This window comes from Manduca sexta, chromosome 28, assembly GCF_014839805.1.
Source record: "Manduca sexta isolate Smith_Timp_Sample1 chromosome 28, JHU_Msex_v1.0, whole genome shotgun sequence".
NCBI classification, from domain to species: Eukaryota; Metazoa; Arthropoda; class Insecta; order Lepidoptera; family Sphingidae; genus Manduca; species Manduca sexta.
In genome coordinates, this window is record NC_051142.1 from 1,702,138 (window position 1) to 1,714,515 (window position 12,378).

The following is a 12,378-nucleotide window of genomic DNA, read 5'->3' on the forward strand; positions in this document are numbered from 1 at the left end:
GGGTAACACAGTCTTTTTATTACATATAAATTCATTATAATAAGACCACCATAGACAATAAATAATATTATTTGAATTTCAATAGAATCCGATTGAAAATGATGTAGAATAATAAATCTTATATTGTTCTACATAAGGATTATTGAAATAACTTTATTTTAATATTTACCTACTTTCTTCCAGGGAAAAAATCCTGGAATAAAAAGTAGCCTATCACTTGGGAGTAATGTGGCGTTTTATAAATAAAAAAATAAATCATAATTGATTAAGTAGTCCCGGAGATTAGCCTGTTTAACGAAACCAACAAAGTCTTCGGCTTTACATATTAACATATATTACTTTTGATTTTTCTTTTTTCAATTATAAGATGGCTAGGAATAAACAAATAAAAGAAAGTTTCAGTGTGTAGTATAATGTAATGTAAAACCTAAAATGAAACTAATCTTGACACGGCAAAGTAATTGGCTTTACTAAGTAGTTTTAATTTTTATAACTATAGCAATATCATAAGGCTTGTATAAAATCAGCTTGTTCTTTAAACTTTAATATTAGTTGCCTCCTGAACTTCCTTGTTCTTGTGTGTCCCGTCACAGAATGGTCTGTTCTTAGTTTGTTTACAATTACAAAGCCAGTAGTCCTTACTTTTCTCTACTGTAAATCTCACTGGCCTGAAAATAAAGAATATTTTAGTTAGTACAAAATAATGAATATGTAGCTTGCAAGATAATAATGTAGTTTACATTATGTCCACCAACAAAAATCTTTGTTATTAGAAATTCAAACATGTTTTGGAAGATTATTTTCCAGGGACCCATTACTAATGATGGTTGGGTGTGAATTGTGATTTTTGTAACTTACAGCATAATATCATTTTTGTTGGTGGGAGCTCATCAATCTAATGCTGTACATTGTAGGGTGAATCAACATGTAACAAGGAGATAAATGTACAGATTTGTATGCTCGAAGTAGTGACTGGGGTAATCTTTGGAAATATTTATTCAATCTGAAACTGTTTTGAATACTTTTAGTTTTAGAATATTTTCATGGATATTAAGCAAATAACTTACAATCCAATGAACTTATGCATTTGATTTACTGTTTCTTTCATTTTACTAACAGCAAATATTTACACACCTTGACATTATTTTAATAGAGATATTGATGGCCACAGTAATAAAAACAGGCAAAAATGATTCTATACTAAGTAAGACATCCAATTTAGTAAAATGATATGGCACAATAATAATAGTGAACTTAAAGTTTAAATTAAGTTTAATTATCAAATGATACAAACAAAAGGTAGAACTTTTTATAATATACATTAAGTACATGTTGTGAGTTACCTCTGTGTGATTTTAAGATAAATATCTTTGTGCGTGCCGTCACACAGGGGCTGCATCTTGGAGCGGCCGCACAGGCACCAGCTGTACGTTTTGCCCTCTTGCAAGGCCATTTTGAATGGTTTCTTGTCGTAAACCACTCCATTATCTTTCTGATTACTGGCTGAGTACACAGAACTTAAAGGATTCTTTGGAATCTCCGGTTTAGGTCCCTTAGTTACATAAGTCGCCTGTAAAAACGTACAAACCATGCCACTTTCACTATCATTTAATTCAAGAATAAACAAAAGTAAGATTTCAACATTTTTTCATAACCTTCAAGCTACTATAACATTGCAATATATTATACTTACGATTCTGAATGTGCTTTTTGACAAATATATTAGTTTTCTTGTGAACATGATTAATAATTTGCTACTCTTATGCGCTACAAATAAATAATATTTCGATTGCTTTACAGGAATCAAAGTCCCGACTTATTATCTAGATTTCAAAATTGGGACATTTGTCAGAATTGACACTTTATTTTGACAATGGATGTTTATTTGCCCGTTTGACAGTATATCAAGGATTGCCAATAATTTGTGAATGATCCAAATGTTATATTGAACTATGTGGATACCTACACGAATGTCTTTTACAATATATTATGTAGATGCGCTTTGAGTATAAATAAATTATACTTATTTATTATTCCATAGAGGTTCTATGCGAGCTATTTAATATATTACATTTTGCCAGCTGATCGCCATTCGCCAAAACATGTCAAGCTTCTCTACTAAAAGTAAAAGCAAAACCAAGTCGTCTATGGATAAAATAACCTTGTTCTTGTTATTTTTTCTCTGGTTCGATACCAGCTGAACGTCTTCTGTCATTTGTTTCGTAAACTTTTATTTTCAAACGTGATAAAATAAGATGCATATATTTTTTTGAAAAACATGTTTATTTATAGAATATGTCTAGAATAAGGGGAATTGAAGTAAAAGTGCAAAAGGAAATATTGCAGACTCGGAAATACGGACTTAATGAAATTCTCAAAAAGAAAAATGAAGATCTGTCTTCTAATTCAAAGGATGACGTTGAAAGTAGGTGTTTTTCCTAAGTTATATTCTCAGTGCTATCAAACTTAATAATTATTATACATTATTGTATTGTGCGCATATTCGTAAACTTTAAGGTTATTTTACTTGAATTTATTGTTCACGAGATATAAGGTCATGGTGTCATCATCGCTCAGCCTTACCACTGAATATCGAAGGTTATGCTTTCAGGCTGGTCGTGGGGTCACGCGCTATTACAATACCTATTCGATAAAGTGACACATCAAGCTTTGAAATTGCGCACTTTATGTGAGACATTAAGATTTTGTTATACTTCCATTTTATGATAAACTTTAAAATTTATATTAAGTTTCACCTATCTATTAGTTCTATAAGGTCTGTCACGGGATTGAGACACACTTTATAAATATTGGGTTTCACCTGATTTATAGAAAATTAATGACTTTTGTTGCTGTAGATTCTTGACTTTGTGCATTGTCATGAGCCTATATAATTAAATAAAGTAAAAATAAATTGTAGACACCATTGTATATGCAAAGGTATTGGTCTTTATATTCTAATACTATTTATATTCTCTGAGATCTATGTTATACCTACCTAAGACTATTATTTATGCCATCTGTACTTCTCTTCTTGCTATATTAATTTTCAAAAAATTCTGCCATAGCTATTTTAATATATTTTGAGGTAATTTAATTAATTTACCTCTTAATAATATTGTTGAACTTCTTATATTTATTTTTACCTAGGATATAAATCTTTTCATTTTTTGTCAATTTGGTACAAAGTTGCTACAATATGATCAATTCATAGTATTGTATTGGTACATTCAATAAGAATAATGCTTTTAATCTATTGAGATGCATTTCAAGTTATAAGTGAAGCCATAGACAAAACACTAGATTTTAATGAATAAAAAAAAAACTAGAAGGTTGCCCACACCCACTGACCTACATTACCTACATTGTCCTATAACAGCTCAGATCTACATCATAAACTGATTAAATTAACATTTGCTGATATTACAAAACCTTTACTGAAAAATGTTAGTTTGATAAATACATAATATTATTTATGTAAACTTATAAAATTTTAAAAATAGAGTAATATACTAGAGTAATACTACATACCCTACTTTATATTGATTTTTTTTTCAGAACAACAAATTACTGATCTTCTGTACAAATTACCAAAACTAGACAAGATTTTTGAGGTGCACCGTAAAATTGGTGAAGGCACCTTCAGCTCAGTGTATCTGGGCTCTCTGAGACAGCACTCCACACTGCCCGACTCTGAGAAGAGATGGTTTGCCATAAAGCACCTTGTCCCTACTGCACATCCTGCCAGAATTGAGCATGAACTGAGGTGTCTGCAGGACATGGGGTAAGAGAAATGAGCTGGAAGTATAATGCCATATAAGTGACACACAGCGTATTCAAGATTTGCAAAACTTGAATTGTAATATTTATAATTTTTTTGGTTATCTGATAGAACGAAGGACCTCAATAGTTTTGTATTTTTCAAAAAAATAATAAGTGTTTATAACAGTACTTGTTCAAAAACAGTGTAAATAATGTAGGTCAAAGCAACTAGAGTGTGAAAATCAAGATTGAAGTTATGTCCTCAATAGTTTAAGTTGACACACTTTCTTTTGAACATATCTAAAATCTAAATGTTGTTACATACCAAAATAGTGTAGGATCTCTATTAGAAACTTTTAGTACTAACTTAATTTAAAATATTCTTTATTCATCAATAGTCTCTTAAGGTAATGATAAATGGTCAAACAATCTTCTTTTGAAAAAGTAGGTCTGCCAGTTTGTATATTGTAAATGACCTTGAAGTATATATTAAATCAACAGTATAGATTAAATCAACACACAATGAACATGGTGATAATTAGATGCATTTGTATTTATTCATAGGGGCAAAGATAATGTGATAGGTGTGGAGCTGTGCCTTCGCCACTTGGACACCATAGTGTTCATTATGCCTTATATACCTCATAGGAAGTTTTCAGTAAGTATTCATTCATTTTAGTAGAATTCAATTCTGTAAAATGAGTGTTTTATTTATTTGTAATATTTTTTTCTAAGGCAAATTAAAAGTTATATTACATTTCACACATTTATGACACAAGTATGATTAAATATGTTAAATTTTTCCTTTATTGTGTTCGTTTTTGTTATTTATTTTGATCCTGGTGACTACACCTGATATTAAAAGGCATTGAAGTATTGGCATAAAGTATGTTTTGTGATGAGTATGTGTTGTGCGCAGGAGTACGTGAGTGACATGGACGCGGCGGAGTTGCGCGAATACATGCGCGCGTTAGTGGTGGCGTTGCGGCACGTGCACTCTTTCGGCGTCATCCACCGCGACGTCAAGCCCAGCAACTTCCTCTACGACCGCGACAACAGGAGGTGAGCACTCATCACAATATACCTGCAGAACCTGCATTGGCATCAGCACATCTCCGACTGGTCCTGCAGGATCTGCTTACGGAGACAGTGTTTGTGCTGCCCAAACACGCTTTGTATACACTAATGATCATTCAATGGATTAGTTTACACTAATTTAAACATTTATATTTAATTAAGCATTTGTTACGCTATAATGTTAGCAAAATAAATTTACTAATACATTATCAAATCTTTTATTAAGTCATTTTTCCATAACTAATTTGTTTCTCCCATTCTGACTCATTCAGATTGGCTAACATACACGCCTCTGTTTTGTTTGAGTCTGTCAGATAGTAGAGTCCGTTCAGCTAGTTATAATCTGCAGGTATTTGCTGGTGGACTTCGGTCTGGCGCAGCGTCTCTGCCCGCCGGCGGAGGCGGTGGAGCCCGCGCCGCCGCCCGCGCATCTTAACAACACCAGGAAACGACCGCGGGAAGAGGTAACGACATGTGACTAAGATATGGAGAGATAAAGGCTAAAACTGAAGTATTTATTTTGGAACACTGGTAAAATTTCATAATGTACGTCGAACAACAATTGGCTCCATTCTCTTTACTAGATAAACATTAATCTTTGTAAAAAGAAAACCAACATATGCAACACATACTGTCTCGACACTATGTCACAAAATACGATTAAATTCTCATTGTAGAGCCCATTTCTTGCTTCTTAAGATTGGTAACACACATATTCTTCTAGATTTGTGGGTGTTCATGGGCAGTGGTGATTATTAACCAAAATAGCAAAAGAGGAATAGTCTGTTGAATAGTCAGTATAGAGCACATTTAGTAATTGTTTCTTTAGTCTTTCTGAGTTTAAATTCTGCCCATTCATAAATTTTCAGGATGATTCATCCCCAGAGGCAAAGCGAGCTGCTCTAGATTTAACTGTGGGCCCAAAAGAACCCCCGGTGCCGGCCCCCTCGCGAACCGTAGTGTTGTCCAAAACCGCAATTGGACTTGCTAACGCCTCTAAGGTATATTATACATTTTTTTAATGCATACGAGACATAAACATTTCCCTTCATATTTAGTATATTTTTAATGTACTACATTAATTGTGTAAATGATTGTGGTTTAATCTATATATATAAAAATCAATTGCTGTTCGTTAGTCTCGCTAAAACTCGAGAACGGCTGAACCGATTTGGCTAATTTTGGTTTTGAATTAATTGTGGAAGTCCAGGGATGGATTAAACGGTGACGAACATAAATAATAAATAACGGAAAATACTAAAAACGACAATATAAGTTTTCAATACAAAATGTTCCTAGCCATGAAACATTCGATGTCTTTTGTCTTTTTTAGAAATAAAGAATTGGCCTGGCTGTCACATATATATAGGTGCGTTCAGAAATTTGTCTGTTTCATAGTTGTACTATGAGGTCCGATTTCTTTGGTTTATTTTGTTCAAATACAAAACATTTCAGAAATAAATAAAGTGTAAAAGTGTCAGTGGGTTCTTAAAAAAAGAAAATAAATAAATAAATTTCAAGACTATTATTAAAATCTATCATCAATTTGTCAGTGCGTGAGAACTTTATTTAATGTTATTGTCGCAAAATGCCACGGAGAAGATGACTTAGATCGTCGAAGTTTATCAAATGTGCGACGAGCTTCTTCACGTGCAAGCCGTACTGTTGACTAACGGGAGACAGATAATGATAACATACGTATTGGTATGGCAAAATTGCGTTCCACGATGAATAATAATAATAAATGTATGTAGGTGATACGAAGTTCACCGGGTCATCTAGTGTTATATAAATTTTTACTACCAGGAAAACAATTTATTATCGTGTCTTTTATATTTATTACATGAGTTATGGTATCATTATCGATTGTTTAATCATTTGACTACACTTGTTATCAGGTCTACATTGGTTTGTTATGTTTTTTTGGCTATTTATATCGCCACAAGTTAAATTTATCTACTTGTTTTGATATTACTAGCGATACCTCTGTGTTTTAAATTAACATGCTGCAAAAAATATGTTTGTATCAAATAATAATAAATAATATTATAATAATATCAGCCCTGTATTATATACTTGCCCACTGCTGAGCATAGGCCTCCTCTACTACTGAGAGGGATTAGGCCTTAGTCCACCATGCTGGCCTAGTGCGGATTGGTAGACTTCACACACCTTCGAAATTCCTATAGAGAACTTCTCAGATGTGCAGGTTTCCTCACGATGTTTTCCTTCACCGTTAAAGTGAACGATAAATTCACAAATAATACACACATGATTTTAGAAAAGTCAGAGGTGTGTGCCCTTGGGATTTGAACCTGCGGAAATTCGTCTTGGCAGTCTGTTCCACACCCAACTAGGCTATCGCCGCTTCATCAAATAATACTGTTATAATTTTTGTCTGGTTATGGTACATCAATTTGTGTTATAAAGTTTGATTTATATGATATTGACTCATTGGAAGGTATAATTATATGTATCTAGTGTGCCTGGTGGTAATTGTTGTATGTGTGCAGGCGTGGACGGGGGTGAATGGCGGTGGTGTGGGGAGCGGCGCGGCTGCGGGCGCGTGCGCGTGCGCGTGCGCGTGCGCGGGCGCGGGCGGCGTGTGCAGCGCGTGCGCCGCGCGCCCGCCGCCGCGCGCGCCCCGCGCCGGCACGCAGGGCTTCCGGCCGCCCGAGGTACTCACACACCGTGCACCCGGAGATCCAACTGATACTCGTTTAATGCTTGACACCTCAATATCGATAAAAAAAAAGTCTATACTTTTTACTATTCAATACACAATTTCTATAAATTCTTATCTTACGTTTTTATATATTGGACATAAACTACGAAATTACAAACAATATAATTAAATACACTATGTTCTATTATATGTAGGCCTATGTTACTAGACTCTAATTATGGGTAATGAGGTTGTAAGTTGTGTGCCGCGCCGCAGGTGCTGCTGAAGTACCCGCACCAGACGACGGCGGTGGACATGTGGGCGTGCGGCGTGGTGCTGGCGAGCGCGCTGTCGGCTCGGTACCCGTTCTTCCGCGCTGCCGACGATGTCTCCGCACTCGCTGAGCTTGCTGACCTGGTCAGTATTATATATCTCAAAACAATAAGTAAGCTCGAGCCTCGAAACCTCACAACGATACTAGTATTAAGATCATTCAGTTCGTTGCTAATTTTTAAGTTAAGGAATTTAGACTTTTTAGTCAAGTCTATTTGGTATTCAGCCACTGTCGAAAAATTAATGCAACATTTGAAGAAAACAATATCCTTTATTAATCAAATGTGATGTTGGGATCATGATTTGAGTTTGTTTCGTGCGTTGTGCAGGTGGGGTCCGCGGCGCTGCAGCGCGCGGCGGGGTCGCTGGGGCGGCGTGTGGTGACGTCATCGCACCGGCGCGGCCTGTGTCTGCGCAAGCTGTGCGCGCGCCTGCGCCAGCCGCCCCCAGCCGCGCCCGCCGCGCACCCGCCCGCCGCACACCCGCCCGCCGCCGCCTGTCCGCGCTGTCGCCTGCCCGACACACAATGCCTCTGCAAGGACGACACCAAGAGGGTACACATTACTATTCCGTTGCCAATACCGATCTTTAAAAAATAAATACTTGTGAAATAATTATGTTGAAATAGGTACGACTTGTTAAAATTAACCTTTAATAAACTATTTTAAAAGTTGAGTAATATGATTAATTACAGTAACGAAAACTTATAATAGATTCATTTGTAGGAAATAAGAGTAAAATACGTCCTTTTTGTGTCCCCAGGAGGAGGATTTCGACCCGCATGCGTTCGTGGCGGGGTTCCCGGACAGCGCGTTCTCGCTGGCGGCGCGGCTGCTGGACCCCAACCCGCGCACGCGCATCTCCGCGGCGGACGCGCTGCACCACCCCTTCCTCAGCGCCTGCTGACCCGCGCTCACGGCACGGCTCGCGCGACACACGCGGGTGCCAACACTTGCGTGGCGTTCAGTGCGGGCAGTGAGGTTAGTGGAGGGATAACACGTCCCTCCTCTAAACCCTGAGGGTCGGCAACGTGCCGACGATGTTGTACGTCGTTGGGCTATAGCAATCACGTACTGTCTGGTTAATAGTTTACTCACTCTGCTATAAAAACTGCCACTAAATATGGCCACGGCCATTCGTGATATCTTCCTTATTATACAGATTTTAGATATGTTTAACCCCCATCGCAAAAGGAGTGTTATCAATTTAACCCTTTATAGTCAAGTGCGATTAACTCCAAAGTAAAGCATTTTTATTATACCCGCGTATTTAGTTAGTTAATTTGATAAAGCAGCTGTCATAATGTTACACTCTTTGCCTGAATAGTATATTATATGGCATTATACCCGGATCCGAAAAGGGAAGTTATGATGACGGGTGCGAATTGCTTCGTTGCCATTTCGAACAAAAATATTTATTGTAGCTTCGCGTTCGAGTATTTTGTCGTGTGACAAACGTGTTAGCGGCAGAGAGATGTGCAGATGTCAATGTTTATGACCGGTCTGAAGTTGGCAACGAGTGGCGACCTAATTGATTTTAAATATTAACGAGTATCGATCGGAATTGTTAGTTAATTTTAAATGATATCTCGCGGATCAATCCCGGGAATGGATCAATCAGAATAAGGGTTTGTTTAATACCAACCCTTGTACTGATGGGTCGCTGTCCAAATATAATGAATGAACTTTAATACGTTTTTTCATTATTTTCGGGCGTGATCCGCAGACATTTCATTAACTTCGACTAGTATTAATTTTTTTTTTAATTTTAAAAGGATCAATACTACATTATTAGAGACGGATATTGTGACAAGCTTCAGACCAATCAAACTTGTGTTATATTTATTTAGCGCCCGTTCACTGCGTCATTAAGTATTACTCGTCGTAAATAAGAGCGAACAATTACTACCAATTATGCCTACTCGTACTTAATTTATTATTTGTTTATAAGAGCTCTAACCTTACCAATAAAATTCATTATACAAAGTTTTAATCACTGATTTGTGACTTTCTAAGTTACGTTATATAACTTGAAAGGACAAAACACTCGGTTAACATAGAGTAACATATTTATTGGTAAGTTATTCGACGAATAAAGCTACTTGAACATTGTGGCGCTTAGATGTTAAGTTATATTTTAATTACTTGTATATGTCTTCCTTAGTTCAATTTAATACAATAATCGAATACAACATACATAACTGTTATATTAGAAATAGTTATTAATAAATATATAGAATACGCTTCAATTGAATAAAACTGCGCGACTTCTAAAGTGGCGTACACACTAGCGTATTGTTAACGAGTGGTTACAGTAACGAATATACAAGCTATACTCTACTACCCTTACAAATTCAACTATACACTTATTAAGTCGTCATATATATGCTGCTAGTCTTTATTGGTATTAGTCATGACTTCTGAGTATTGTAAGTTTACTTCATCAGTTTTGTTCACATTTAGTCATGAAGTTAGGTACATAACAGTTCCTGTAGACTCACGCGCACGCTGGTTACTATATCGGCTACAATACGCTAGAGTGGATGCGATATAAATCTCAATAATGAAGTGCCCACCGCGCAGTCAATATTGCATACCAGACTATATACAATGTAATATAATGCTTGTTACTCATACACGAACCGCTAAACGGCGTAACAACACACCGACCAAAATAGCTTTAAATTTATGGTAGATCATATTAGTTGGTTGAAAGACAATAAGCCTTATAATATTATAATCGAATACATAAATATGGTCGATTGAAAAGGTTGCTCGTGTTGGCGAAATATCCTAAAATCGCTGTCAGTTACTGTAATGAATCAAACATTCTAAATAAGTACAGTGTGATTATTGACTGACTACCTATAGCTTATCAATATTTTGTAATGAGCGTGCTTTTATGCTACTAGATAGAATAATACATACAAACGGTTGTGTTGTTACGCCATCATAAAATCTATGTACTTGACAAATCATAAGGCTGTGCAGTACCCCTTTTGGGAGCTATTGTTGCATGTTATTCTCAATATATTCATATTTACATCATATCTGGAAATGAACTGTTTATGTAGTTTAGACTCAGAGTCATGTATTTAGTTGGCAAATGTTTAAATGAAGCATGAATATTCATGCCTGATTCCACATTAAGATTTCTTGTCATGGGTTACCGAGTATAAAGAGTCCAAGTCTAGAAAACACTTGGCGATTAAACTTTCATGTTACTGCGTGTTCCACGGCAAGTATGTCCAACGCTTTTAACATTAAACAAGGAACTAAGCATGATTGTTACTGGACGTTGGTACAAGGCCTAAGTTACAGTTGTCGCTCGCTGTCAGTAGCGTTAACGTGGAGCGTCATGTTGCCTGCTCAATACATGGTTTGACGTGATAAGGTTTACGCAGGCTTTTTTGAGCTATAAGAAAAAAAATGTTGGTACTTTAGCTCCCGCCTTCACCTTTAATGGTACTATATTTCTGAGTTTAGTCAATTCGATTGTGAAATGAATTAGTTTCTTAATATTATGTTACCCTGTCTTCGCTAACTCGACAATGAATTTACAAATATGATGGATGTGTGTCGTGGCGAGAGGTTGGTCTTGTTATTGTGATTACATTAGACGTCAAAGATGAACGTAAGTCACTTCAAAGAGATGCCCTCGCATCTTCAGAGCTGTAACAAATTGCTCACATTATAATTGAAGTACCTATAAAAGGAAAGCTACATGAATTTGTGTTATGTTTTATATCCAAGTTCTTCTCAGTATTTATTTTACAATGTATTAATGTATCCATTTTGATGCGTTTTCAATATTGGTGAATAGACACGAGTTCTACAAAACAGATAAAAATGTCTCGTAAAGTTCGGTACTTATTGGCGTATACTGACCGTTGACTACTTTCGCGCCGTAACACTATGAAGGATTTTACAATCTGTCATTTAAATCTACGACACAGCATACGCTTTTATAATTCTACATGAGTTCCCGTAGCAGTTATTGCGAATTATTTATCGTAGTACGTTAGTGTATAGCATCGAAGGTTGTCAGTCTGTCCGTCACGTCTGTACGCATCATGAGATCACTGCAATCAATGCTCTGTTGAAATAACAAATGTATCGAGTATTTTCTTCTACTCAATTGATCATTACCATTTAAAAATTGTATAGTGATCCAAATAATATCTGAACGGATACAATAAGTATGTTTTAATTGTTTTTGTGTCGTATTTTGTGTAATGACGTACAGAAGTGACGCCAGAAACCTTAATTTACGCTCAGACACGAAGTTGTCGTTTAATTTACTGTTGTTTAGTTGTAAAGAGATCTCAGAATTAGTTACATATCAGTACAAAGTAGAATATGGTAGATGGTCCCGCGCCCGCTCCCGCGGCCTGCAAGTGCAAGTGTGCAAGTGCCTTAATACTTGTGTTCAGAAGACGTTGTGTTACCTCATTGTTGACAACCTCTGATTAAACTCAATACCAAATTATTGTTGTTTTTTTTTTACACTAACTGGTGGCTGTGAATGAGGGGGGGGGGGGG

The 12,378-nt window shown here is 36.2% G+C and overlaps 2 protein-coding genes across 2 annotated transcripts; one reads left to right on the forward strand and one right to left on the reverse strand.

Moving 5' to 3' along the window:
• Window positions 1-396: 396 nt before the first annotated feature.
• LOC115451440 (CDGSH iron-sulfur domain-containing protein 3, mitochondrial) lies at window positions 397-1,900 on the reverse strand. The gene is made up of 3 exons (XM_037444261.1): window positions 1,694-1,900; window positions 1,344-1,570; window positions 397-668 (listed from the first exon to the last, which is right to left on the reverse strand). Exons 1-3 carry the CDS (start codon window positions 1,739-1,741, stop codon window positions 536-538), a joined length of 408 nt encoding a protein of 135 aa, XP_037300158.1. The 5' UTR covers window positions 1,742-1,900; the 3' UTR covers window positions 397-535.
• A 253-nt stretch (window positions 1,901-2,153) lies between these two features.
• On the forward strand, window positions 2,154-12,325 carry LOC115451435 (cell division cycle 7-related protein kinase). Its single transcript, XM_037444260.1, has 10 exons — window positions 2,154-2,425; window positions 3,559-3,784; window positions 4,327-4,420; window positions 4,682-4,824; window positions 5,189-5,303; window positions 5,709-5,840; window positions 7,353-7,517; window positions 7,781-7,921; window positions 8,167-8,391; window positions 8,600-12,325. Exons 1-10 carry the CDS (start codon window positions 2,296-2,298, stop codon window positions 8,741-8,743), a joined length of 1,515 nt encoding a protein of 504 aa, XP_037300157.1. The 5' UTR covers window positions 2,154-2,295; the 3' UTR covers window positions 8,744-12,325.
• The last annotated feature ends 53 nt before the right edge of the window (window positions 12,326-12,378 follow it).